Raw genomic sequence first — 27,128 nt, 5'->3', positions numbered from 1 at the left:
TTTTAGTACATGGACTTCACTCAAGGTCCAAAATAGTGTTGAATACTGGTATATAGTCCATGATCTGTGCTTGTTGACACACAAATCTGTCTGTGATAGCAGTATCTGAATAACTATATCACTGTTGTACATGAATAAATGCCTCTTGAAAAGCAGACACTTAATTTTATCAAATTAAGAAGTTCATTGGGGCTGGAGGGCTAGTAAGGCACTTGCCTTGTATGCACCCTATTTCAACTTGAATCCCCAGCACCAAGCACTGCTGGAAGTCACTCAGGAGCACAGAGCTAGGAATAATTGAATAGTTCCTGAGCACTGCAAGGAGTGGCATAAGCCCCCTATACCCCCGCCCCAATTTTGTTTCTGGTTTAGCATCATCATATGAGTTTGTCCTATTGTTAAATTCTGCCTTTGCTTGCAAATTGTAAACCTTAGTACTGGTCATCTATGAAGCTTCTTTGAGACATGTCTAAAGAGATGCTACTGCACCATCGCTTTGAAAAGATACCCAGAGCCTGTGACCTTGACCACATAGCAGCTGTGCACATGACCCCCAGGAAGGTCCTTTCTGCCATTAAGGCACCCGAGGCCATTGAGTCTGGCATTATCTGATGGTTGATCAATGACACTTACAGAGAAAGATCCAGATCAGAAGTGAGAAGTGTGAACATTAAAATTCAGAGCCCTATTTAAATGAGATGGGAAAAAGTGTGCCCGTGCATGCATAAGTCAGTGAACTACAAACCATGTGCCTCACCGTTTTTCTTCTTTGCGGTACTGGGAGATGGTGTTCCAGAGAGTAACATGGTGCAGTGAAGATAGTAACTGGTTCCAGAGAGCCCAGAGGTGCAGGGAAGTGCACATGGCTCTTGTCCATACACCATACGGAAATCCTCTCTCTGCTGTTTATATGTCAAGGAACGTTGGTGCTGCAGAAGTACTGTGACCAGGGAGGGCAGATCTGTAACCTGAGTGAATATGTTTCTTTTGGGAACAATCTTTCATTCCTCTTTGCATTATTGAAAGCATCCTAAGTTACCCAGCCACTGAGGAGCCGGATGAGGAGTGCCCTATCCCCAGGGGAATTTTTATCCCATGCTGAATTTGAACGCTGACCACAGGACTGGCAGGTTGGATACCCAGAAGTAGCACAAACCAGATTAATCCTGGTGAAAAGAGCATCCACATTCCTCCTAGCTGAGTGGTCTGTGAGCCCATTGATAAGCACTAGGAGGTTTGGGCAGTAGTAACTGGCTGACGCCATTCATCTGATGGGCTCTCTACAACCTCCATCCGTACAGATGTTCTCTGGTTCCATTTATGTGAGTCAGGTGCCTTCATTCCTAAACACCCATTCAGTACTTTCCCCTCAGCATTAGGGGGTGCAGCTCTTACTTCAGGGGCAGCCCTGTAAGCCACTCTCATGAGCCCGTGTATATTTGTACATCCGACATATCTTTCTTTCTCACTGAGTAGCCAGATGAGCCCTCTGGTGCTGTTCTCAAGCCCTGAGCGTTAGGTTGCTCTCACACGGTGCTCCATGCAGTGTCTGGCTATCGCTTGTGCCAGCACACCACACAGATTCATATGGGAATCTCCCTTTTCTTCACTCTTAGCTGGTTACTATTTACTTTTTTGTGAGGTCAGAGGGTGGACTGAGGAAGAAAAAATGTGGGAAAGCTCAAAAACAAAGTGGAGCAAAGTGGATCATTTTGAGGAGGCTCCTGGTTGTCAAAGTTGGAGGTATGTAGGGAATGGAGAGTCAGTCTAAATCATTTTTTTCTCCTCTTTTTTTTTTTTTTTTTTTGCTTTTTGGGTCACACCAGGAGTAACTCAGGAATTACTCCTGGCGGTGCTCAAGGGACCATATAGGATGCTGGGAATCGAACCTAGGTCAGCTGTGTGCAAGGCAAATGTCCTACCCGCTGTGCTATTGCTCCAGCCCCTCTCCTTTTTTTTTTTTTTTAATATATTTTTTATCTGTTGAATCACTGTGAGAACAGTAACAGAGCCTTTAGTTCAAGTCTCGGTCAGTCATACAATGATCAAACACCTGTCCCTTCACCAGTGCACATTTTCCACCACCAAGAACCCCAGTATACACCCCCCCCACCCACCCCCCGTCTGTGTGACAGATTTCCACTTTACTCTCTCTCTCTCTCTCTCTCTCTCTCTCTCTCCCTCCCTCTCCCTGTTGATCACATTCAATATTACAACAAAAGACCCACCACTGTTATTTGGAATTTTCCTCAACATTCAGATCTGCCACAAAGACTTCATTAGAAAATTTGTTTTCTAATGTTGATTATGAAGAGCATATAATGTTGTATGGCCACAATAGTGGCCACGTGAATTTGGATTTCTAATATTTTATTTATTTATTTACTTTTTGCTTTTTGGGTCACACCTGGCGATGCACAGGGGTTACTCCTGGCTCTGTACTTAGGAATCACCCCTGGCAGGGCTCAGGGACCATATGGGATGCTGGAAATCGAACCCGGGTTGGCCGCGTGCAAGGCAAATGCCCTACCTGCTGTGCTATTGCTCCAGCCCCAGATTTCTAATATTTCAGTAATAAACCTAGAGGGATTACTGCCAGAAGCCCCTGGGTTCTGAGATTGGTATGTGTGCCTCTGGGTTCATGGTCCGTCAGAAGCCGGAGGAGGCGTTTGAGGGTGGCAACCCGGAGCATTTTTTATTCCTCTTGGTGTGGAGTCATGGTGGGGAGCAGGGCCAATTCCACCCCCCATCTCATGAAGCCCCACGTGCCTCGTCAATGCAGTCACATACCTGGCTGTTCATTAGGCTCTAAAAAATGCAGGACACCATGTCGCCATAGCAGAGTGGGACAGGTGGAGGGACTGACACCCTTCCCCTCCCAGGGTAGCATAGCACCATAGTTAAATACACAGTCCAGATGTATTTCGGTTGGGCATTATCTTTTGCTCAGATTTTCCCACCACCATTCAAGCCTGATATTCAGGAAGAAATGCTGGATGATTTACTTTCCATTGCTCACTTTGCATAAGCGGCCACACAGTTCGGAAAAATTGTCCTGGTACCCACATGCCAGAGCCATGCTTGTAGAAGCTCATGGTTACCGGGATTCCATCTGGAGAAGGCGGGGAGACAGCACCTACCCCATCTGGGACCTCCCGGTGATATTGGCTCTGTTTGGGAGCTGTGGGGCCCTCCAGCTGGTTTTCTTTTTTGCTGATTTTCTTTTTTTCTCCTTACGGGAAAAAAAAAAAATTGGCACCACATCTGGTAAAATTGGATGGGGACAGATTAGTATGGCCTCTGAGCAAGGGTGACTATCAGATTCCTGAAGCATTCTGTATTTAAAAAAACAGAAAAGAAAATAAAAATCTTAATCTGAGTGGTTTCTGTAGAGTAATGGAGGTAGGCATCGTAGGTGGTATAGGGTTGGTTGAGGAGTAGTTTGGATATTGTGGAAAGGAAGCAGGAAAAATAGTTACCTACCAGGAGTGGATCATTTTATGACAATTTTATACTACAAGCATGTACAGTCATTCCTTCCCAACTATTTGAAATTATAGTACAGTGAATTTATTTTTGTATACTTCAAACATAACATATAAAAATTGCAAGTGACTCCTTTTGGGGATAATTTGAAAGACTGGAGAGATGAGAAGAAAAGAGGCTGAAGTAAAAAGCAGAACAGAGAAATATATCATTTAACTAAGAATCCTTGTGGAAGCTAGAGAGGAGGTGGAAGGCAGAGTAAGCCCCAAACCTTCCGACTCTGCCTTTGCAGCACAGTGAGAGGGCAGAGACATGTGAGGGAGCTGGCTGGCCTTGTTCCCCTGCACTGCGTGTTCTGGGTAGGGAATTGAGAGACCCAACTTGGGTGAGTTCAGTAAGTTAGATGAAGAATTGTTGCGAGTTTCTTTTCTCAACTTAAGTGACTGTGACTATGAACCTTGGAAACCTGAGAGGTGAGAATCTGTTTGTGGGTTACAAATTTGGACGCAGCAGGGGTAATGTGTAGTCTGGAAACCAAACTCTTGGGACTGGAGCCCTGCTACAGTGGGTAGGGCGCTTGCCTTGCATGTGGCTGTCCTGGGTTTAGTCTGCGGCACCCCATCTGGTCTCCCAGGCCCTACCAGGAGTGATCCCTGAAGGCAAAGCCAGGAATAAGCTCTGAGCATCACTGGTGTTTGACTCCTTTCCCTCCCTCCCACTCTCCCCGCCAAAAAAAAAAAAAATTACTTTTTTTGTGGATTTTAGTGGAGGGGAAACACTCTTTTCTTGTGCAATTGGTGATTTACATGTGACATAATAAAGTTGAACAAAAAAAAACAAACAAAAGTCTATGATCTATTTTTGTGTACAGTATGAGGTAGTGGTTCAACTTTATGTGATTTTCATGACTATGGGTTAGGTATTGGTTTTTTTAGGTACAGCAGAGGGACAATCTGATTAAAAAATGGGCAACTGGCAAGCCCAGGGTCCAATTCTGGCACTGCATTAGCACTGTGGGAGCAGCTTGACTCTGGGAGTATCTCCTTAGGACCCAAGTACTATATCATTAGGTGGGATCCAGAACAAATAGCCGCAACAAAATGACTAGACAAAGGATGCTAATGCCAGCAAAGTAGTAACAAGTACCAACAAGATTGTAGAAAAATTGGATTCTTCCAACACTGCTAGTGGGAATGTAAAGAGGTTAAGCCATTTTGGGAAACTATACTTATTAGTTAGTCGATTTGCTTGAGCAGGCCCAGTATGTCTCCATTGGAGACTTTGTTGTTACTGTGTCTGGCATATCGAATACATCACGGGGAGCTTGCCAGGCTCTGCCGTGCAGGCGAGATACTCTCGGTAGCTTGCCGGGCTCTCCGAGAGGGGCGGAGGAATCGAACTCGGGTCGGCCATGTTGGCTGCATGCAAGGCAAACGCCCTACCGCTGTGCTATCGCTCCAGCCCAGTTTGCGTGCAAGGCAAACGCCCTACCGCTGTGCTATCGCTGTGCTATCTGGATCCCACCTTATGATATAGTACTTGGGTCCTAAGGAGATACTCCCAGAGTATCGCTATCGCTAGCACAGTGGTAGGGCGTTTGCCTTGCACGCAGCCAACATGGCCAACCCGAGTTCGATTCCTCCACCCCTCTCGGAGAGCCCGGCAAGCTACCGAGAGTATCTCGCCTGCACGGCAGAGCCTGGCAAGCTCCCCATGACGTATTCGATATGCCAAACACAGTAACAACAAAGTCTCCAATGGAGACGTTACTGGGCCCGCTCGAGCAAATCAATGATCAATGGGAGGGCCTTTACTTTACTTTTATCTTATTAGTTCATTAAAATATAAACAGAGGGAGAGACTGCAGTGGTTAGGGTGCATGCCTAACTTTGTACCTAATCCAGGACTGATCTCCAGTACCACAGGAGGTCCTGATTATCACTGGGTAGCCCTGGAGCTGTCCCCACCTCCCCCGACCCTCCCGGCACTGCTGGGTATGGGCCTAGTGGCCCCTGAGTCCGGCCAGGGTCCTGGGGATCCCTCACATTGAGGACTCAAGCAGCACCCAGCCGTGGGCCTTAGCAATAAATCTCCTACTGAGGGTCAAATGTCCCTAGGCATGGTCTTTGAGTACCACTTGGGAGGCTTCATCTCCCCCCCAAACTGTAAAACTGGGGGGCCAGAGAGATAGTACAAGGGTTAAGGACTTGCTTTACATGCCCTAGGTTTGACCCCTGGTGCTGCATATGGTTCCCTGAGCATAGAACTGGGAGTAAGCCCTGAGCACCGCTGTGTGTGACACTGATCAGTTCCCCAGAGTTCCAAAAAAAGTTAAGCAGAGGGGCTTCAGAGATGGAATACCAGCCAGGGCACTTGCCTTGCATACAGCCAATCTGGTCCAATCCCTAGCATCATATGTGGTCCCCCTGAGCACTGCCAGATGTGTCCCCAAAACAACATCAAAAAACAAGAATAAGTGAAGCAGAGAAACCAATGCCCAGCAGTGCTTCTAGGTATGTATTCAAGAAAAATGAAAGCAAATATCCTGGCAAAAACGTGTGGTGACTGTACACAGGAGCCTTACTCATGTTGGCCACAAAGTTGAAATAAGCTGAATGTCCCTCATCTGATGAGTGGCTGAAATAAGCTGTATCCATATGATGAAATATTATTCAGCTGTAAAGGGAAAGGCTCACAGCTGCTATAGAATGAACGAACCCTTTTTTGGCAGGAGGGGCACTCCCAAGCAGTGCTCAGGGTGGCGGAGGCCAGCCCTGTTGGTCCTGTGCCGGTGGGCAGACAGTTCAATGCCAGGGCCCATTGTTGCATTGCTGCCTTTGGGAACAGGAGACTATCTATTGAACGGTCCTATTTGTAGAAAATATCCACGGTGGGCCTGTGTGTAGAACAGAATGATTAGTGGTTGCTTAGGGCTGTCGGGCTGCAGGACTAGGGATAAAAGATGATAGGTTTGGAATTTCCTTTATGCTGGATGAAAATGTCCTAAGATTAAGCATGGCAATGATTGTACAACTCTGAGGAGTTAAAATATATTGACTTTTATATATTTTGAGTAAGTGACTTGTACAGCAAGTCACTTTCTCAGTAAAAGGTAAAAAGGTAAAGGCCCTCCCGTTGTTCGTCGATTTGCTCGAGCGGGCCCAGTAATGTCTCCATTGGAGACTTTGTTGTTACTGTGTTTGGCATATCGAATACATCACAGGGAGCTTGCCAGGCTCTGCCATGTGGGCGAGATACTCTCGGTAGCTTGCCGGGCTCTCCAAGAGGGGCGAAGGAATCGAACTCGGGTTGGCCATGTTGGCTGCATGCAAGGCAAATGCCCTACCGCTGTGCTATCGCTCTAGCCCCACTTTCTCAGTAAAGTCACTAAAAATTACTTGCTATCTATAGCAAATAAAAATAATTGTTGAGAGGCTGGTGAGAGAGTACAGTGGGCAAGGCATTTGCCTTGCATGTGGCCAACCCGGTTTCAATCCCTGGCACCCGATATGGTCCCCTGGGCCCTCAGGAGTGACCCCTGAACAGAGAGCCCGGAGTAAACTCTAATCACTGTCGGGTGTGGCCCCCAAAACAAACTTATTGGGACCAGAACAGTAGTACATTGATTGGGTAAGGGCTAGCCTTGCGTGTTTCTGATCTGGGTTCAATCTCCAGCACGACATCTGGTCTCCCAAGTACCTGCAGGAGCTCAACTGGAAGTGACTCCAAAACCAAACAAAAATTTCTAGCATGTTGCCATATTTTATTTTGGGGAACAGAAATAAAGGACTTTATTCAACATATCCAGAGCCTTTTGTGTTTCTTTTTCTCTGTTAGAACCATAAGGTTTTCAGTGCGAGTTTGCAAGCTGGGAAGATTCTTTGAAAAGCGTTTCTGCTTTGTTCTCTGAACATTGCTAAATAAATGATAAACACTGGCAGATTCATCTCCTTGGGCACTACAGCCCTGTTCCTTCATCAGTTTCTATCATTTGTCAAGTCAACTTTTGACTTTTCAGCACTGACTGTGGCAAAGGATCCTGGCTTTCATGTGCCTACCCCCTGCTTTTTTCTCGTCATTCTTGTGTCCTTGGGCCGTTTTTGTGAAAACAAGTCAGTGTTTCTAGTATAAATAAATAAAGGCCCTCCCGTTGATCATCGATTTGCTCGAGTGGGCCCAGTAACGTCTCCATTGGAGACTTTGTTGTTACTGTGTCTGGCATATCGAATACTCTCGGTAGCTTGCTGGGGTCTCCGAGAGGGGCGGAGGAATCGAACTCGGGTCGGCCATGTTGGCTGCGTGCAAGGCAAACGCCCTACCGCTGTGCTATTTATGTCATGAACTATGGTTCCGTTTTCTTACACAGTTGTTTTATTTTTCTAGAACTGATAGTACCTGGAACTTGACTTCACTTCTTTCCCTAGTTAGACCTGTTTTCTGCCATCACATGTTTTCCTGGTGCTGTTTTGTTGAAGCCCATCTTATTGCGAAAAACGTCTGGAGAGCAAGCGGTCCTCATCTTTGCGGACGTGAATGTCACTACAGACTTCTCACACCTGGGGACTGCTTTGTGTCTGGAATTTGAGGTTGAAAGCAATGTTCCTCAGAATTTTGGAGGTATTTTTCAGCCATCTGTCCATGTGGAGGTGTCTAATCTCATTTAGATTTCCATTTCTTAATATGTAAGATGACTAATTTATCTTCAAAAGTGAGACACTCCCCGACCCCAGGTGTAAGCCTGCAAGAACACTAAGAGGGAAGGTAGAAACCAGCCTCTCTGGATGAACTGCGCTGTGAGGTCATTTTTTTTTTCTTTAAATATTTAGAATCTGAGCGATAGCACAGCGGGTAGGGCGTTCGCCTTACAAGCGGCCAACATGGCCGACCCGAGTTCGATTCCTCCGCCCCTCTCGGAGAGCCCGGCAAGCTACCGAGAGTATTCGATATGCCAGACACAGTAACAACAAAGTCTCCAATGGAGACGTTACTGGGCCCGCTCGAGCAAATCGATGATCAACGGGAGGGCCTCCAGTCCATTTAGAATCTGCTCTTTACTTCCAGTGCGTATATTTCACAATGACCGTCTGGGGAAGGAAGGGTCCTTTCTTTAGTCATCGTTCTAGTTCTTTCTAGACTCATTACTTTCTTTTGATGATTTTTTTTTTTTGTACAGCTAGTGGTGCTGGGTATTGAACTCAGCCTCTCAGTTGTCTGTTTCCCACACCCAAGTCTTTTGTTTCTATCCGAATATGTCCCGGCATTCTCATTTTTCTGTTGAAATTTTTAAGTATTTCTGTTTTGTATTCAACCAATCTTCTTCCTGCCTTCCTGCTTTTTGGGTTGCACCAGTGATGTTCAGTGGGTGAACATCTGAACATACTCCTGGCTCTCCACTCAAGAATCACACCTGAGGGTGCTTGGGGGACCATATGGGATGCCTGAGCTCAAACCTGGATCAACCGTGTGTAAGGCAAATGCTGTCCCCGCTGTCCTCTCTCTTTGGCCCTGTGGTGTTTTTGTTGTTGTTGTTGTTGTTGTTGTTGTTGTTGTTCGGCTTTTTGGGTCACATTGGCGATGCTCAGGGTCACTTCTGGTTCTGCAATCAGGAATTAACTCCTGGCAGTGCTTGGGGGACCTTATGGGATGCTGAGGATCAAACCCAGGTTGACGTGTGCAAGGCAAACACCCTACTCGCTGTACTATAGTTCCAACCCTTTGTTTAATTTCTTGTTTTTCTCTTTGCTCATCACATCTTATGAAAGTGTATATTCCTAGTTTCTCTGAGGGTGTCCACCTTCTGCCCTTCCTAAGGTTTTCTTTGTCCCTACATTGCTTTATTGACTCCCTGTTTGCTGGGGTATCATTGTCTCGGGTTTCCCTCAGATGCTGGCGACCCCAGATCGACTCCTCATGTTTAAAAGGTGCCCAAGGTACATTCTCTTGCACATCACAGCTTGCAATGTATATACTCTCTCTCTCTCTCCTCCTCTCCCTCTCTCTCCCTCTCTCTCTCTGTCTCTGTCTCTCTCTGTCTCTGTCTGTGTCTCTGTCTGTCTGTCTGTCTCTCTCTCCCCATTTCCTCCCTACCTCCTTTCACTTACATTTTTCTAAATAAAATTGCTTTGAAAAAGTGGGTGTGCTGGAGTGAGAGTACAGTGGGTAGGGTGCTTGTCGTGCACGCAGCTGGCTGCCTTGGTTTGCTTCCTGAGCACCTCTAGGAGTGACCAGTGAGCTCAGAGCCAAGACTAAGTCCTGAGCACTGCTGGGTGTGACGCCAGAACACCAATGACAGCAACAAAACCTCCTGTAAACCAACCTACTGGCTAGTCTACTCTTAAATGCCAGAACTTGGGAATCTTTCTTTGGGCAAAAGTGGGTTTCGTTTTCTCCAGAAAACACTCCAGAAACTTCTCCTGCCCAGGATGTCTTTTCTCTGGATGCTGTCATTCTGTCCCCAGGGCAGGGGGAGGAGCTGGAAGACTCCAGCGACCAGCCTTCCCCACATGCCTTCTGCCGTCTGTCCCACAATCTATGTAGTCTGGAGCTTCAGTGACTTTTTTTTTTTCCTGAAAATGAAAATTTCTTTTCTCATGGTGAGGAGAGGTGGGAGAGGTTATCACTTAACTGTATGGAATAGTGAAGAGGGACCATTCCTTTTGCCCTGGCCAGGCCCTTCTCCCCTTTTCCTGGTAACCTGTCTTGGCTGGGATTTTGTGTGTCTAATTAGCCCCGCCCTCACCTTTAATTCCCTCAGGGCGCTTGGGTAATAACTTCCTTTTCCTCCATCTCCTGGCTGTCTTTGAAAAATTTATGAAAATCTGCTCTCATTAGCTCTTCCTTTTTCTTCATTCTTGTGAGTTAATACATATATTTTATTCCCCTACTGTCTTTCAGAGGGGTGAGAAGGGAGAAGCGATATAAACTAATGTGTTCAATCTGCCATTTTTAACTGTGGCTGGCATGCATTTTTCTGGGCAGAGTATTATAAATGCTGATTAGATGCTGAGTAGTTCCGTCGGTGCTATTCCTCATGCATGTTGTTATGGGTTAAGTAGGTTTCTGTGGGTTGACCTGGAAAACTCTCACTGCATCCATGATAGTTCTCTCCTAGAAGTAGAGAAGCAATGTGAAGCTTTTCTGAATTGACACTCTAGAGGAATTATAACTGACTGGAAAAATAATTGAGGCATCTCTCTGTTTTCTGGGTCACAGATAATTAAAAATACTGTATCATCATTGTCTGTATGAAAACTTAGCAACTAGCACATTAATCTGAATTTTAATGGAAATGTTTGCTCATGAAGTTAAACTGTAAAAATTGAAAGGAGGACCAGGGAGGTAGCTTAAAGGACTAGTGTGCATGCTTTGCAGGCTGGAGGCCCTGAGCTAGTCCCCCAGTACTAAACCAGGAGTAGTGCTGCTGGGTATAGCCCCTCCCCCACTCCCTAAAAAAAATTGAAATGAGAAGTAAAATTTAAATCTTTGGTAACATTCCTAAGATTCATTTTCTGGAAATTGTTTTTACCCCTTTTTTGAGGTAGGGGACACACTTGTGGTGCTCACCAGCTATTCCCGCCTGGCAATGCTCAGGGGACCATGTGGTACCAGTGAGCCAACCCAGAGCTCCTGCATGCGAAACATGTGATCTAGCAACTTTTTGAAAGTGACTTCCTTAATTAAATTTAAACCCAGCAAAAGGAATTAATGAGGAAGCCACAACAGTTATGAGACTACTTTGGTTCTATTTTCTTGATACTTTCTCATTCCTAGCTAGTATATCGCTCCAGCTGCTGGAGTGATAGCACAGCGGTAGGGCGTTTGCCTTGCATGCAGCCAAACATGGCCGACCCGAGTTCGATTCCTCCGCCCCTCTCGGAGAGCCTGGCAAGCTACCGAGAGTATCTACCCCGCACGGTAGAGCCTGGCAAGCTACCCGTGATGTATTCGATATGCCAAAACACAGTAACAACAAAGTCTCCAATGGAGACGTTACTGGGCCCGCTTGAACAAATCGATGAACAACAGGAGGACAGTGACAGTGACACAGCTAGTATATATAACAGGATTTTCTGAAAAGTTGGACTGAAAAAATGTGATTTATCTAAATAGACCTTTAAGACCAATTTTGAATGACTAAAAATAGCTGTGCAAGGTGGCTGGGTCATAAAAATGCAAACCCAAACCCCCAGTACATAAGGAACACCTTTGTTCTTTGAGCACCTTTATTACTTTGAAAGTAAGTCATCTTAGCACCAACTTGGTGCCAGAATTGCAGAGGCCACTGCAGGTAGGATAAATGCCGGTGGTGGTACAGCTCTCATTCCCAGCCTTTCGGGAGCACCATTGGGGTTGTGGCCTTTCAGAGAATCACCCCTGATGTGTTGGGGGCCATCTCCCATGAGCGAGAGTACGTTTGAGCGGTTTCCAGTGGCTCTGAGGGCCCAAGGAATCAGTTGATTAGGAAAACCAGGAATAATTGTTGTGATTTCGTATGTACTTTAAAAAAAAAAAAAGTAAAGGCAATGAAATAAGATCTGTGCTTTTCTTTAAATTTTTTTCTTTTTCTTCTTCCTCTTTATTAAAAAAAAAGTTTCATTCTTAAATTTTCCCTCATCTACCCTCTCACCCTTGCTTTTGACAGAATATTGACTAGAAACCAGAAGCCCATTTGCGCTTAGCCTTAAGGGCAGCTGTTTACAGAGCAGCAGTGTTACATAGGTTTACTGTGTCGTATGTCTGTGTAACACTGGATTTGGATCTTGTATTTAGCTGCCAGAAGTGACTGTGATGAAGTAGGAGAGATAAACTGATAGATTGGCTGCCAGAAAGATGTTGGGAATCAATCAGATAAACAGGGTAGAGAAATAGCTTGCTGTTTTCTAGTGATAATAAACCAGTGGCCTCTGGTCCCCACATTTTTAAGCGTAATTGCTGTAACAATAATGCCCAAAATAAACAAATGAAAAAAAAAAGCATAGGAGGCTTTTTAAATTGTGATGGAGAAAGATCTTTTTTCCCCCTTTTCCGTAAAGATTCATCTTATATGGAAATGATTTTTTCTTTAATCCCCAATTCTGGGTTGTTACACATGCGAGGCATGTTCTCGACCACTGAGCTGTGTCCCCAGCCATGGAAGTGCGTTTTTTTGTTTTGTTTTGTTTTGTTTTATAAATTTGTTTTACTTCTTCCAGTGCCTACTTATACAACCGAATGAAAATCTACTTTCATAGGTATTCATTCCCTCCTTCTCTGTCTTCCCTCAGACAGTCAGCTATTAAAACTTGGTAAAATATCTCTGTTGTTAACCATGCCTTGATTACAAAAAATTACGTGTGTGTGTGTGTGTGTGTGTGTGTGTGTGTTTGTGTGTAGAAACTAGTTTGGGTGTTTGCCACGGGGGTGGGGTGGGGTGGTGTTTAGGGGCTTTTTCCAGTACTGTGCTCGAGGGTCATTTCCAGCAGTGCCTTTGGGGGGCCATGGGGTGCTGGAGATGGAACCTAAGCCTTTTTCACACAAGACTGGCTCACTGACCCTTAGCCCAGGGATGTTAACAAGTTTGAAGGTCAGGCCCTGATTATTGACAGATGATCAGTAGGAACTCATTTATGTGAGTATCTTCCCTTCGACTTCCCTCAAAAGATTTGGAGGATTTTTATCTCAGCCACCTTTTCTCTGCACATGGCACTTGCACAGGAGAAATGTGTAGGCTTATTGGAATGTAAAATTTTCCCTCCTTTTCAATCCGTTGCTTCTCTTTGGAGTCTTAAATCTGTGCAAAAGATACAGAGTTAGGGGGCTGGAGAGATAGCACAGAGGGTAGGGCATTTGCCTTGCACGTGGCCAACCCGGGTTTGATTCCCAGCATCCCATATGGTCCCCTGAGCACTGCCAGGAGTGCAGAGCCAGGAGTAATCCCTGTGCATTGCCGAGTGTGGCCCAAAAAGAAAAAAAAAGATACAGAGTTAGACTTGCATGCAAGTTACTCAGGATTAAGAGGAGAGTGGTAGTGTAACTGGAGTTTCTGTGGCATTATGTGAAGAGATACTGGTTCTCGGTTGCATTTTTCACCTACTTTCTTCAGGTTCTTAAAATTGTTATACTTGAAATTACATATAATAAAGGCTTATGCCTAAGGAAGACTGTTCCGACTGCTGGAGGCTGTGGGTCAGAAGGTAACTGGGTCCAATTTTCCCATTGGTAAGGAGCTGATGCATTTTCCCTTTCATCACACAGCCCTTCCCGCCTGACCTTTTAAAGATTCTCCATTGCTATCGATGAGATGGACAAAACTAATCATAAAAACAGTGAAGGGAATCTTGCACACTCATTGATCCATTTGAAATGAACTGCAGTACAATAAGTCTTCCAAATGGACTTCTGTTCTCAGCTATTGCTAAGCTACCTTTTTAAAGATATATAAATATGAAAGGGTTTGTGGGAATTTGGTCATGTTCTTGCCACTGGGTTATCCATTATTGATTGTAGTTTTAGAGCTGTCACTGCGCCTTTCAGAGTTCCTGCTGAGCCCTGTTTAAGTCAGTTGGTGCTGGGGAGACACTAAATAAATCAGTTGCTTTCCATTTCCCTCCTAGCTCCTTCGAGAACTCATAGAACGGAAGACCAGTTCCTTGGATCCCAACGATCAGGTCGCCATGGGAAGGTAACGTAGAGTTGGCTTTCCATTCCCGCAAGCAGCCTATGCAAGTTTCTCCCGTTGAGTTTCCTTGATTCTGCTTCCAATTATTAAAGTTCAGCAAGATAAGAAGAGCTGGAAAGACAAAGAAAGGCTAATCTGAATGGCAGTTGCATTTGCCTTACCGTAGTGCAGCTTAAAGAGAGTTTGTAAAACATCTAAACCTGTCCTTTGAAAAATGTGTTTGTTCAAACTATTCTTTGTTCTCTGGCTCCTCTTGAGACTGCATGGGTCTCTGAGCATTGGGGGGAAGCAGCTGCCCAAACGTGTGCTCCCAGCTGTCAGAACGAACCAACGCCGTTCTGCGCACAACAGGTTCCTTGCTCATAGTCAGATCTGCTGGGTGGCAATCTGCTGATTTAGACATCCACCCTTCAGTAACAGCTTCTGCACAATTAGAAACGGAACACAGCAGCATTACCCACACGTCAGGGTAGAATGTAAAGTAGTGAAGGAAGCCTCTTGTGTGTATGCTCCAGCCTGTGGTTGGAAAATAAAAAGGGCATTTAGAGTGCTACCTAATGAATAGTGTACATTTAAATAGCCACGAGCCATCAGTTGCAAAAGCACGAAAGGAAACAAAAGCGAGAAGGGCCAGAATGGGATTCTGGGCCGAGCAGCATTTTGAGAAAGCAATGAAAAATTGTCAATAAAATAATTTCATTTGAGCAAAACAGTCTTCGAGTTTTAGGGTAGAATGTTGTTGATATTTTGACTATCTCTGGAACGCTGTGGAGTGCCGTTCACTATAAATTTAATGTGATAGAGCAAATTGCATTTAAGTGGTGATTATATTGTACGTTTATCTGACTTTACAATAAAATAGATTATGGTAATTAAGATTATATTAAGATTACAGTAATTGGATTTCCCCAGATTTTTTTTTCTTCTGATGTTGAATTTCCCTTGTATAAGTCAGGTAAGATGACTAGCTGCTGCTGTTTCTCCTTCTGCACCCCTACAGTTTTCACCAGAAGATTTTGTAGAATGGTATTCTTATTTGAAAATTAACTGCTTCCAGTTTAAAAATGACTGCTGAATATGTGAATTTTGTTTGAATCCTGGTTCAAATAAAGCACCTGTAATCTGGGAACAGACTGGTGGTTACCAGAGGGGAGGAGAGCGGTGGTGAACAGATGAAATGGGTAAAGGGTGTATCAATTCTGTAGTGGTAGATGGGAACTAGACTTTTCTGATTATTATGAAATGTAAACAGAAGTCAGCCTATAATGCTGTATTCCTAAAACTTACATAATGTTATAAAACAGTGTGCCTCCAGTAATTTTTTTAAAAAAATTTAAGACAATCTGGGAAATCTTAAAGCCAATTGAATATTTGATAGTGAAGAATTGCTCTGAATCTTCTTTTTTATGCATGACAGGCATTCAGGGCATTTAGAGTTTATTGGGGAGAAGAACCCTTTTAGCAACACAGTCTAAAATATTCCAGATGAAATGAAGAACTAAGTAAAATGGCTTTGAAACTATTTCCAGTAGTAAATAATTATAAAAATTTGGCAGAATTGGGAAGAACAAGCACTTGAGTATGTACTAATATAGAGAAAATTGAACACAAAGAATTCACGCGGTCAACTTAAACAGCCACCACAGAACATGCTGCCTGACTGAAAGATGAAAAGCAAACTCAGGCAGCTCTGCTCAGTGGGGTGGATGGCCCCGCAGACCTCTAGTTTTAGTACCTGTCACAACAACTCCATAAACTGAGGAGCATTGTTAACCAATTTTGCTTTAGAATTTTTTACTGCCATTTGGTGTTTCGCCATTGCCCAAATGCTCTTCAACTTACTGGTCACTTTAGTCCCAGACTGCCTTGAGGAACATTATACATTATGTGAGTTGATCATTTCTTTCTGGAGGGGTTGTGAAAAAATTGTCAATGTCTTGTTGATACATGTAATTATTTCTGTAAGTGATGATGTGCTTATGAATAACATTGCTTATGAATTTTCCTAGGCAGTGGCTTGCAATCCAGAAGTTACGAAGCAAAATTCATAAGAAAGTCGATAGAAAAGCCAGCAAAGGAAGGAAACTTCGGTGAGTACGCTTTTAAGAATCAAAAGAGTAATTAACATTTAAGGGCCAGAGATACAGTATAGTACAGTAGGTAAAGCTCTTGCCTTGCTTATGGCCAATCCCAGTTTGATCCCCCATATCACATATGGTCCCTCAGGCACTGTTAGAGGTCATTCATAGCTGCTGAGCACAGGGCCAGGAATAGTTCCTACACACTGCCAAGTCTGACTTCAACACACACACACACACACACACACACACATACACACACACACACACACACCCCCAGCAAATAAATTTTAAATCAATAATAAAATAATATTTGTGGTTGTTTTGTTTCGTTTGCTTTTTGGGTCACACCCAGCAATGCTCAGGGGCTACTCCTGTCTCTGCACTCAGGAATTACTCCTGGCAGAGCTTGGGGGACCGTATGGGATGCCAGGGATTGAATCCGGGTTGACCACGTGCCCGACCCACTATACTATTGCTCTGGCCCAAATTTCTTGAGACTCAATTTTTCTTATTCTAAAGTGGAAATCATAGCTTTACTTTTCTACTATTGTGAATGAATAGGTCAAATAATATCTCCTTATTACTAAAAGAGGAATAATTACAAAACCAGCCAAAATAGATGAAACCGTTGTAGGTTTTTAGATTTCTGTCGAACAATTTAGAAATTGTATTGGTTTAATTTTATGATACCATAATGTAGTATCCAAAATATTGTGTTTAAATGAGGTGAAAAAATAAGGTTTTTTGAGGGAACGAATTTCTTATTGTAGGAATATCCTCACCTGTGTGATCTCTTTAATGGAGTCATAACATAAACAGACAAAAGAAGGAGTAAAAATAAGAATTAGAATCACTAAACTTTTTAATTCAGTTTCTTTATAACTCTCATTCACAGAAAGCCTCTGTGTTAAAGAACTACTTGCAATTCAGTGCATATTGCAAAAAATATCTTAATTTCATTCTATTAGGACAGTTTTAGGCAGATAGTTAATTCCATATCCTTCTTAGAACCTTCCTAAGACAAATATGGATCTACTTCATTTTCAAATATCTTCAAAGAAGCCGTTTTCATAACCACTTTAACCTGTTTTAGTATTTATTCAACAAAATTTCCAGGAGCTACCTTTTCTTTAACTTTGCAGTAGTGCAAAATAGCTTTTCATTCATTTTTTGATTTGGAGGTTCTTTGCTTTAAATATAGTTAAATTGTCATAGCACTGTAGCACTGCACTGTCCTCCCGTTGTTCATCGATTTGCTTGAGCGGGCCCAGTAACATCTCCATTGTAAGAGTTTTTGTTACTGTGTTTGGCATATCAAATACCTCACGGGGAGCCTGCCAGGCTCTGCCGTGTGGGTAAGATACTCTCAGTAGCTTGCCGGGCTCTCCGAGAGGGGCGGAGGAATCGAACTCAGGTTTGCAGGGTCGGCCGTGTGCAAGGCAAACGCCCTATCCACTGTGCTATCGCTCCAGCCCAAGTATATACATCAGTATATATTACATAGAATTTTATGTATTTAAGTGCATAAGTGATGTAATAGATAATTTTATATCCTACATCATAGAATTTTTTCAAATAAATCATTCTTGTTTTTCAAAAACTTTTGACATAGTTCACTTTTTTTCATGTTTTGAAATTTCCAAATCTTCATATGTACCCAGATTGGTTTTCATTGTAATGGTTAAGTGTGTTTTTATTGTAATGGTTGAGGACCAGATGCCTGAGTTTGAATTCCAGTCTAGACACTGAGTTAGGCAAAACCCATGCAGTCATGGTGCTAGGTTCTCCATTCCTGAAATGGAGGTGATCATCATGTGGGATTGTAGGGTCACTGTGGGGATTGAACAGGAGGCATATTGTGAGTGAGTGTTGTCATAACTGCTGTCTTGAGCACATCCCAACAGGTTCAGTCCCCGAATCCAGGCTCATTTATCTGTTTACATGCTTCATTTGGACCTGTTTATTAACTATCCCAAACCCCTACTCTGTTAACATTGGTCTATCCAGGGCCAGAGAGATGGCCCAGGGAGGGCATAAGGCACTTTGCCTCACGTATCCCCAGCACCTAGTGATGGGTGCTCAGGGTACTCCCCTGAGCATGGGCAGGAGTAAGCCTCAGGCACTGCTAGTTGTGACCCCAAAACAAAAGTAAAATTGGCCAGGCTGAAGGAGAACGTTATTCTTTAGTTCTGAGATTAGCTTTTATCTAATATTGTGCTTTTCAGATTGGAGTCTCTTGAGGGCTATAAATGTTCTCTTGAGGAGATGAGGATTTCAAATCAAGAGTCTTGGGTGCAAACTCTGGCTCAGTTTGGCTTTGTAATTTTGGTTATTATTTATTCTCCAAGTCTTACTTTCCTCATTAACTAAGCAGAGGTACTGATCCCTACTTCATCGATTTGACTTGAGGATTAAAATAACATGTAAACATTGACACATAGTACGTTTTCAAGAATCAGTTTCTTTGGTTTCTCTTGTTTTTATTGGCATTGTTCTTCAAAAGAATTAAGAGGAAAATATATTTTTCATTATCATACTGGTAAGACTTTGAACAGTATGGGACAAGTAGTTTGTGGATCTTCTTAGGACACTAATCAAGCTCGTTTGTCCTTTAAGATAACCCCTGTTTTGGTATCTAGTATAGTACTCTGTAGTTAATTCATCAGAAGACATTTTGGGATGATTATGAGGACAGTAAAATTAGCTTGCTTATCAGGTAATGAGAGATGACTGAAACTTTGAACATAACATAGATCAGGAAATCTGAGAGTTAGAGAAATAAACACTTCTTTAGTGTTGCAAATAACTTGGAGAACATAGATCTGTAGTTTATAAATCTAAATAAATTTATCAGAGTTATTATCAGGTTAAAAGGGATAAAGCCCAGAATTTTGTTTTAATAGCAACTCTTTTCTTAATTTATTAAATTAACCTTTTAAGATGTTAATTATGTGTTTGCATTAGAGATCACTGTAAATGCATAGATCTGTTTTCATAGCATTTTGATAGTGATTGAAATTCCCACACAAACCCAAATTCAGAGGCATTTTAAACTTATTCTGACAAGTGGTAAATGAGAGAGAAATTTTATTTAAACTGGGCTAAACAGTAAAATATAAGAACTGGTTTATTAAAATATATGGTATGGCCTGGAGAGATGGTACAGCAGGTGGGGCACTTGCCTTGCACATGGCAACACCCCAAATGGACCCTTGAGCACTGCCAGGAGTGATTCCTGAGTGCAGAGCACAAATTGCCCCCTGAGCATTGCCAGTTTGTAGCCCCAAAACCAATAAATAAAATTTATGGGTATAAAGTTTGGTTTGAGGCCACATCCTGAGGTGTCCCAGGGCTACTCTGGCCCTATGCTGGGGTTCATTCTTGGGGGGCCATGAGGTGCCAGTGATTGGGCCTCCCATATGCAAAGCATGCACCTAGCCTGTTAAGCTATCTCTGTCCAGAGATAAATAATTCTATTTCTTTTTTTTTTTTTTGAGGGGGTGGGGCACAACCCACTGTACTAGATGTTTTTTAAGTCGAGGGATGTGGAAAGGTAGCACAGTGACTTCCAACATTCGCCTTGCACGCTGCTGAGCCACACAGTGAGATGCTTTAGAGAGTGACATACTGGGGCTGGGGACCTAGTAGCCCAAAGGGTTGGAGGGCAGGCTTTGGTGCTAGAGCCCCAGGTTTGATACCTAGCACCCATAGTCTCCCCTCTCATCACTTCTCCTCCAAGAGAATCCCCCCCGAATAACAGACTGGTATTTACCATCATCAAAAGTTTCAAGGTAATGAGCAAGGAGGCCTGGGAAATTGCCACAAATTGAAGACTACTAAGGAGGCATAGTTAGGGGGCAACCTGGGCTCCTAGGGTAGCACCCGAGAAAGAAAAAAATCAGGAGAAAACTAGTGAGATTTGAATAAGTTTTGTTAACTGCTTAGTTATAGCATTGTACCTGTGCCTATGTCGATACTCATAATTATACTAGTTGTTAAGGAAAGTTCAGTGAAGGTACATAAATCCTCTGTACTGTTTTTGCGACTACTTAATAAGTAAAAATATCGCATAACGAAGTTTGGTTTTTGTTTTGTTTTTGCTTTTTGGGTCACACCCGGCGATGCACAGGGATCACTCCTGGCTCTGTACTCAGGAATTACTCCTAGCGTGCTTAGGGAACCATATAGGATGCTGGGAATCGAACCCGGGTTGACCGCGGCCACATGCAAGGCAAATGCCCTACCTGCTGTGCTATTGCTCCAGCCTCAAGGGTTTTTTGTTTGTTTGTTTGTTTGTTTGTTTTTTAGGTAGGGCTGGAAAGATAGTTACAAGGTTAAGGTGCTTGCCTTGCTTGCAGGTGGGACTTCAACAGTGATTCAAACCTCAGCACCGCATATGGTCCCCCTTACCACTGCCAGGTGTGGCCCTTGAGCACCCCTGGGTGTGGTCCCCCCTCCAGAAGTAATTAATTGGTTAATGTGTTTTGAATGTGTTTTGAATGTTCAGTTTTGTCATCCAGATTCATCTGATTTTCCGTGTAACCATCCATTTAGTAAATGTGGTCAGAATCAGAGAGTAATTTTATTTTTGTGTTTTGGGCTTCCCAAGCTATGTGCAGTGACCCAGGGCTCCGTCCTCTTGCTCCTGACCCACTTGTCTGATGGTTCAAAGGTCATACCCAGCAGTATCTGGTGGGTCCTATAAGGCTATGCCTGAGTGGTGAAGATTGACACCTTCGGCCCTCAAGCATGCATGGCCTGGGCTCTAGTTCTTTGAGCTATTGCTGTGCTATTTTGGTTTGGGGGCCACACTCGACGCTCAGCCGCTCCTGGCTCTGTACTCAGGAATCAATTTGGTTGTGCTCGGGGGACCATGTAGGATGCCGGGTCAGCTGCGTGAAAGGCAAGTGCCTTACCTGTTGTGCTATCTCTCCGGCCCCCATGGGCTATTTATTACTAGCAAGAGTGATGACTGACAGTTAAAAACTTCCACTGCCCGGCACTGCTAAGCAATCCAGCCCTACAGTAGTAGAGAAAGAAACTTCGTTGCTAAGCCCTCTAAATTTGAAACATATCTCTTCCACAGCTGGTTTTTGAGACCTTGAGCAAGTTATTTTATCCCTGTAATTCAATATTCTGCTCTGTGAGGAATGGAAATAAAAGTCACATCCACTAGAGTCGTTATGTAGACTAAATTAGCTTAAGCACGCACTGCTTAGGGAAGTGCCATAACTCATCCAGCCTTACAAAAGCAGCAAGACCTCAGCTGGGATTTGAGCTACTCGGTCTGATTCCAGTCCCCATGCTTCTAACTTGACGCTGTTGAGGTTGTCCGGCCAGGACCAACTGGCTAATACAGGCACCAAAATGCCATCTTCACTATATTAGCATTCTGCCCCGAAGGATTAAAGCACTGAGTTTAGGCTAGATGAGAATATTATAAATAACTTTCTAAACTTAGGCCAGGAAATGCTGGTGAGATGTGTGAAACATAGTTACCCTGCCCTTGCTGATTCTAGCTGACAAGTTTTGTCCTTTGTTTTCAGTAGGGTTGAGAAGATAACATTTCCAGAAATGTCATAGCAAAGATAAACATTACTTGTAGATACAGATGCAAATATTAGCAGATCAGGGGGCACCAGACAGGGGGTAAGGCAACTTGCTTGTTGAATGCTAGGAAACAGTTTACTAAAAAAATGTTATTCTAGCTTTTGGAATTATAATTATTAATCTTCTTTATTGTAGTTAGCTTATGTAAGGGGATTTATCATGCCTGAGAATTTAGAGTGTAAATGGATTAAACGTTGGGGCCTTTAATAATATGTCCTATGGTATTTGTCTATTTGCAACAAAAGTACACTTCCCTTTTCTTAGTATGAGGTGTTTGGTTCTAAAACATGTGTCCATCCTCAGCAGCCCCGAGATGAAAAAAAAAATTGCATTAGGACACATTACAAAATCATCTGTAATCAGTTACTTCTAAAACCCATCTTCCATCATTCATTTAATAGTTATTACATATATTATATTGAAATGTATAAGTATCTGATTGAACAGAGCCAGCTGGTTATATAGCCAGTGAAGTCAACTCTATACCCATTGACCTAAACACACCACAGAAACAGGCCCTAGTGCTGACCTGTAAGGCCCGCATAACAGGTCAGGTTTCCGGGAGTGACCCTGGGACCCTGCCTCTGAGCATTCTGGGGGAAGGTGGGCCACACCTGGTGTTGTTTGGGGATTTGTTCCGGTGGTTCTTAGGGGACCATGCACCACCCACAGTGCCAGGTATTGAACCAGGATTAGCCACATGCAAGGCAAGTGCCTTAACCCCTGTACTATCTCTTGTGCCTGTATAGTGATTGTTCTAATGGCTACATTAAAAATGCAAATGGCAACCAGAGCTAAGGCACTTGTCTTGTATGTGGTGAACCTGGGTTTGATCTCCAACACCTCATAGGGTTTACTCCTTGTTCTGCACTCAGGGATTACTTCTGGTGGTCTGGGACCATATGGGATGGCAAGAAGCGAATCCAGGTCAGCCAGTGCAAGGCAAGCACCTTACCGGCTGTACTGTCATTCAGGCCCCAGTCTGTCTGTCTGTCTGTCTGTCCTTCCTTCCTTCCTTCCTTCCTTCCTTCCTTCCTTTTCTTTTCTTTCTTATTTTTCTAAGCCTGGAGTATGTCTTGAAATTACAACCCATCTTATTTCAAACTGGGCTGGAGCAATAGCACAGCGGGTAGGGCGTTTGCCTTGCACGTGGCTAGCCCAGCCGAGCCAGGTTTGATTCTTCCACCCCTCTGGGAGAGCCTGGCAATCTACCAAGAGTATCTTGCCCGCATGGCAAAGCCTGACAAGCTACCCGTGATGTGTTCGATATGCCAAACACAGTAACAACTCTCAAAATGGAGACGTTACTGGGTCTGCTCGAGCAAATCCATGAACAACGGGAGAACAGTGCTATGTGCTTATTTCAAACTATCCACATTTTAAGCAATCAGTAGCTACATGTAAACAATAGCTGTTGTATTGGCTAGCACAACTGTGGAGTATGTGAGTATATATAGTTTATAGTCTTTGTCCAGGAAGTTAATTAAATCCTTGCTTAAACATAGTCAAGATAGTATTCACATTTTCAGATGAACAACAAAGTGTTTCAGTTTAAGGACATTACAATTCACTTATTGACAGTACTTGTCCATTACAGTGGTCCCTTCTTGCAACCAAGCTTCCGTGGCTGCCCAAAACTACAGATAATGCTGAGCACTAACTATACATGGTCATTTTTGTGGTGAAGTTTGCTTTTATAAGTTTAATACAGGGGCTGGGGTCATAGTATGGCTTTCAGGGTGCTTGCTTTGCACATGACCAACCTGGATTCCATCCCCGACACCCCATACAGCTCCCTGAGCATTGCCAGGAATAATTTCTGAGTATCAGTGATGTGGCCTAAAAACCTAAATAAATATAGGTAAAGGTAAAGGTAAAATCATTGTTCATCGATTTGCTCGAGCGGGCCCAGTAACGTCTCCATTGGAGACCTTGTTGTTACTGTGTTTGGCATATCGAATACGTCACGGGGGGCTTGCCAGGCTCTGCCGTGCGGGCAAGATACTCTCGGTAGCTTGCCGGGCTCTCCGAGAGGGGCGGAGGAATTGAACTCGGGTCAGCCATGTTGGCTGCGTGCAAAGCAAATACCCTACCGCTGTGCTAGTGGGCCAGGGAGATAGATGCAGAAGGCCCTGATTTGACCTCTCACGCTGCCTGGTCTCCTCAGTTTTGCTTGGAGTGACCCCATGAGCTCTGGTGACTAATTCCCAAAAAAGGGAAAAACAGTGAAATTTGGGAACTTGGCTGTCAGAGTTAAAGAATTAAATGATTTGGAACCCAGCGACTTTTTGGCAGAAATCCCTCCAGACTCAATTAGTAAAGTATCAGAAATTCAAAATCACACGGCCACTATTGCAGCCGAGTGACATCATATGGTCTTCATAACCAGCAATAGAAAACAAATTATTTCATGATACCTTTTCAGCAGGTTTGATTGTTGGGGAAAAACTCCAAATAATAATGGTGCACCTTTTGTTGAAATAATGAATGTAATCAAAGTAGAGAGAGAGTTAAGTGGAAATCATCTGCCTCACAGGCACGGGGAGGGGTGGGATGGGAGGTATATTGGGGTTCTTGGAGGTGGAAAATATGCTCTGGTGAAGGGATGGGTGTTTGATCATTGTATGACCGAGACTTAAACCTGAAAGCTTTGTAACTGTTCTCACAGTGATTCAATAAATAAATTTTTTTTTAAAAATTTTTGTTAGTGAGACACCATGAGGTACAGTTGTAGACTTACAAATTTTTGTGCTTGGGTTTCAATTACACAATGATCAAATACCCATCCCTCCACCAGTGCCCATTTCCCACCACCACGGATCCCAGTGTCCCTCCCACCCCCCATTTCCCCCTTGCCACCCTGCCTCTGTGGCAGGGCATTCCCCTCTGTTCTCTCTCTCCTTTTGGGTGTTGTGGTTTGCAAAAGAGGCAGTGGGTGGCAGTCATGTTTGGTCTACAGTCTACTTTCAGCATGCTTCTCCCATCCTGGGAGGATCCTCCCAACACCCTTTATTTGGTGCTCCCTTCTCTATCTGAGCTCCCTTTCCCCCTAGCATGTGTGGCTGGCCTCCAAGCCATGGGGTAAAATTCCTGGTACTAATCTCGGCCATTCTTGGGTGTTAGTCTCCTATTTTGTTACTTTATGTTCCCCAGATGAATGCAATCTTTCTATATCTATCCCTTTCTTTCTGAGTCAAATAAATAAATTATTTATTTATTTATTTATTTTTGTAGGGTAGGAGGGAAAGGAATAGAACCATACCTTCTACCCAATTATCCCTCTCAGACCTTGTTTTAATGTACCAAAGTTTAATTACCAGAACAGAAATAAATAAATTTTTTAAAAATGAATTAAACGATTTATATATGTGAAACTATAGCTATAAAACGTTATGCCTGCGAAGTATTAGTTTTATTTTTGTTTGCATGGTATTGCACCCAAGTTGAAAGAATTTGTTTGGGGCTACACTCAACAGTGCTTAGGGCTAACTCCTGAATTTTTTTTTGTGTGTGTGTGTGTGTATATGTGTCACACCTGGCGATGCACAGGGGTTACTCCTGGCTCTGCACTCAGGAATTACCCCTGGCAGTGCTTAGGGAACCATATAGGATGCTGGGAATTGAACCCAGGTCGGCCGCGTGCAAGGCAAATGCCCTACCTGCTGTGCTATTGCTCCAGCCCCTAACTCCTGATTTTTGCTCAGGGATCACGCTTGTTGATTCTCAGGGAACGGTATGGGGTGCCCGAGATTGAACCCAGGTCAGCTGAGTGCAAGGCATTCAACTGTACTATTTCTCCAGGCCCTTCCAAGTTGAAATTTTTTTATTACAATTTAAAATGTGCATATTATCATGCCAGCTCCGGAAGAAAGGGATACCTTCCTTGAATTCTGTTTTTTTGATTTGGTCTGTGAAATGTTGTGTATGCATTAAGTCTCTTTCATTAAAGATTTTAAAACTTCAAACAGAAATATCCTTTTTTTTCTATTGGTGAGTGGAGATGATGCAACATATTTCTGAAGCACCCAATCAAAGATCTGGGATCAAGCGTATATGCTCCTTTATTTAAAGATGGGTGAGGAGAGACCATAGGGAATTCTAGAAGCTGTTTCTGATTCAGAGCCAGTGCCAGGGAATGCTGGTAGTTGTGAGGCTGTGCCTTTTGTATTGGCCCTTTATCAGTGGCAGCTTAACAACAAGAAAACTGATTAAGATATATGTAGAGGAGGCCAACAGTGGTCCAGCCCTCACCGTCCTTTGCTTGGACTAATGTTTAAGGGTTATTATCTTGCTCAAGGCTGTGAGCATATCTACTCTTTGGGGGGCTGTTATATAAATAAATGGGCCTCTGGAACTACTGTCATTTACAATGTGCTGTTATCAGATCTTCTGTAGTATTAAAGAAAATGTGGAAATACAGTGGTGAGTGATGTATGCCTCTAAAGTGGCCCCTGTTCCACTGGAGCTGACTGTTCCGGTGATCAGTTCTGGAGTTTGTGAGCTCTTAGAATGTGTTCGTGTTTCCGATTAATAGTTGCTAATGTTGCTGCCTGTTTGTTTCCTGCTTTATTTAGGTTCCATGTCCTTAGCAAGCTTCTGAGCTTCATGGCACCTATTGACCATACTACAATGAATGATGACGCCAGGTGAGTAATAGATTAATTCTGTGTCTCAAATGGCCTCATGACAGCCTGATATTGACCTGCTCTACAGCCTGTCGCCCTCTCGGTTTCTTCTTATCAGTTACCCATTTGTCATTGGCATCATAGCAAGAGTCCTTGTCACGTCTCTCCCCTACCATAATTAGTGAAAAACCAAAACAGAATTTCCATGTCTCTCAGTGGTGCTTCTGGTGGGTTTTAGAGTTCGTGCTATTTTGTTTTGACTGTATGGTGAGCTACCTGCCCAGTGCGTCTGAGCTGGCCTCTGCGACAGAAAGGCCCAGATGGCGCTGCCCTTGCCCTCTGCACGGGTCAGTCTTGTGCATGTGCTGTCCTTTTGCAAAGGACTCTTTCAGAGGTCACTCTGGAGATGAGTATGTAGTTGTTTATTTGTTGTGTTTATTTGTTCAGGCAGACGTGGATTTCTTGTTGGGTTTTTTCCTTCTTTAGTATTTTAACAAAAGAAATACGTGCTCATTCTATAAAGCTGGGGGGAAAAAAAGGTGAAAATCTGTAAGAATAAAAGTATCTGTTCACCATATTACACGCACAGAGGCTATTCCTAGCTGGACGCTGAGGGTCTTTGAGGTGTAGGGATTGAGCCTGGGGCTCCCACATGTAAACACGCACTCC

General features: G+C 43.6%; 1 protein-coding gene and 1 pseudogene across 1 annotated transcript in view; one reads left to right on the top strand and one right to left on the bottom strand.

The window, feature by feature from the left end:
- AATF (apoptosis antagonizing transcription factor) overlaps positions 1-27,128 on the top strand; it is a 119,054-nt gene that overhangs the window by 65,848 nt on the left and 26,078 nt on the right. Inside the window, exons 9-11 of the mRNA XM_056127228.1 lie at positions 14,079-14,146; positions 16,153-16,233; positions 26,409-26,480. Coding sequence (XP_055983203.1) covers positions 14,079-14,146; positions 16,153-16,233; positions 26,409-26,480 — 221 coding nt within the window. The remainder of the gene's footprint in view (positions 1-14,078; positions 14,147-16,152; positions 16,234-26,408; positions 26,481-27,128) is intronic.
- LOC130036338 (uncharacterized) lies at positions 25,061-25,180 on the bottom strand (annotated as a pseudogene).

This window comes from Sorex fumeus, unplaced genomic scaffold (assembly GCF_029834395.1).
Source record: "Sorex fumeus unplaced genomic scaffold, SorFum_2.1 ptg000063l, whole genome shotgun sequence".
Classification (NCBI taxonomy): domain Eukaryota; kingdom Metazoa; phylum Chordata; class Mammalia; order Eulipotyphla; family Soricidae; genus Sorex; species Sorex fumeus.
The sequence above is the reverse complement of the archived record's forward strand: the minus strand, read 5'-3'. Positions and strand labels throughout refer to the sequence as shown.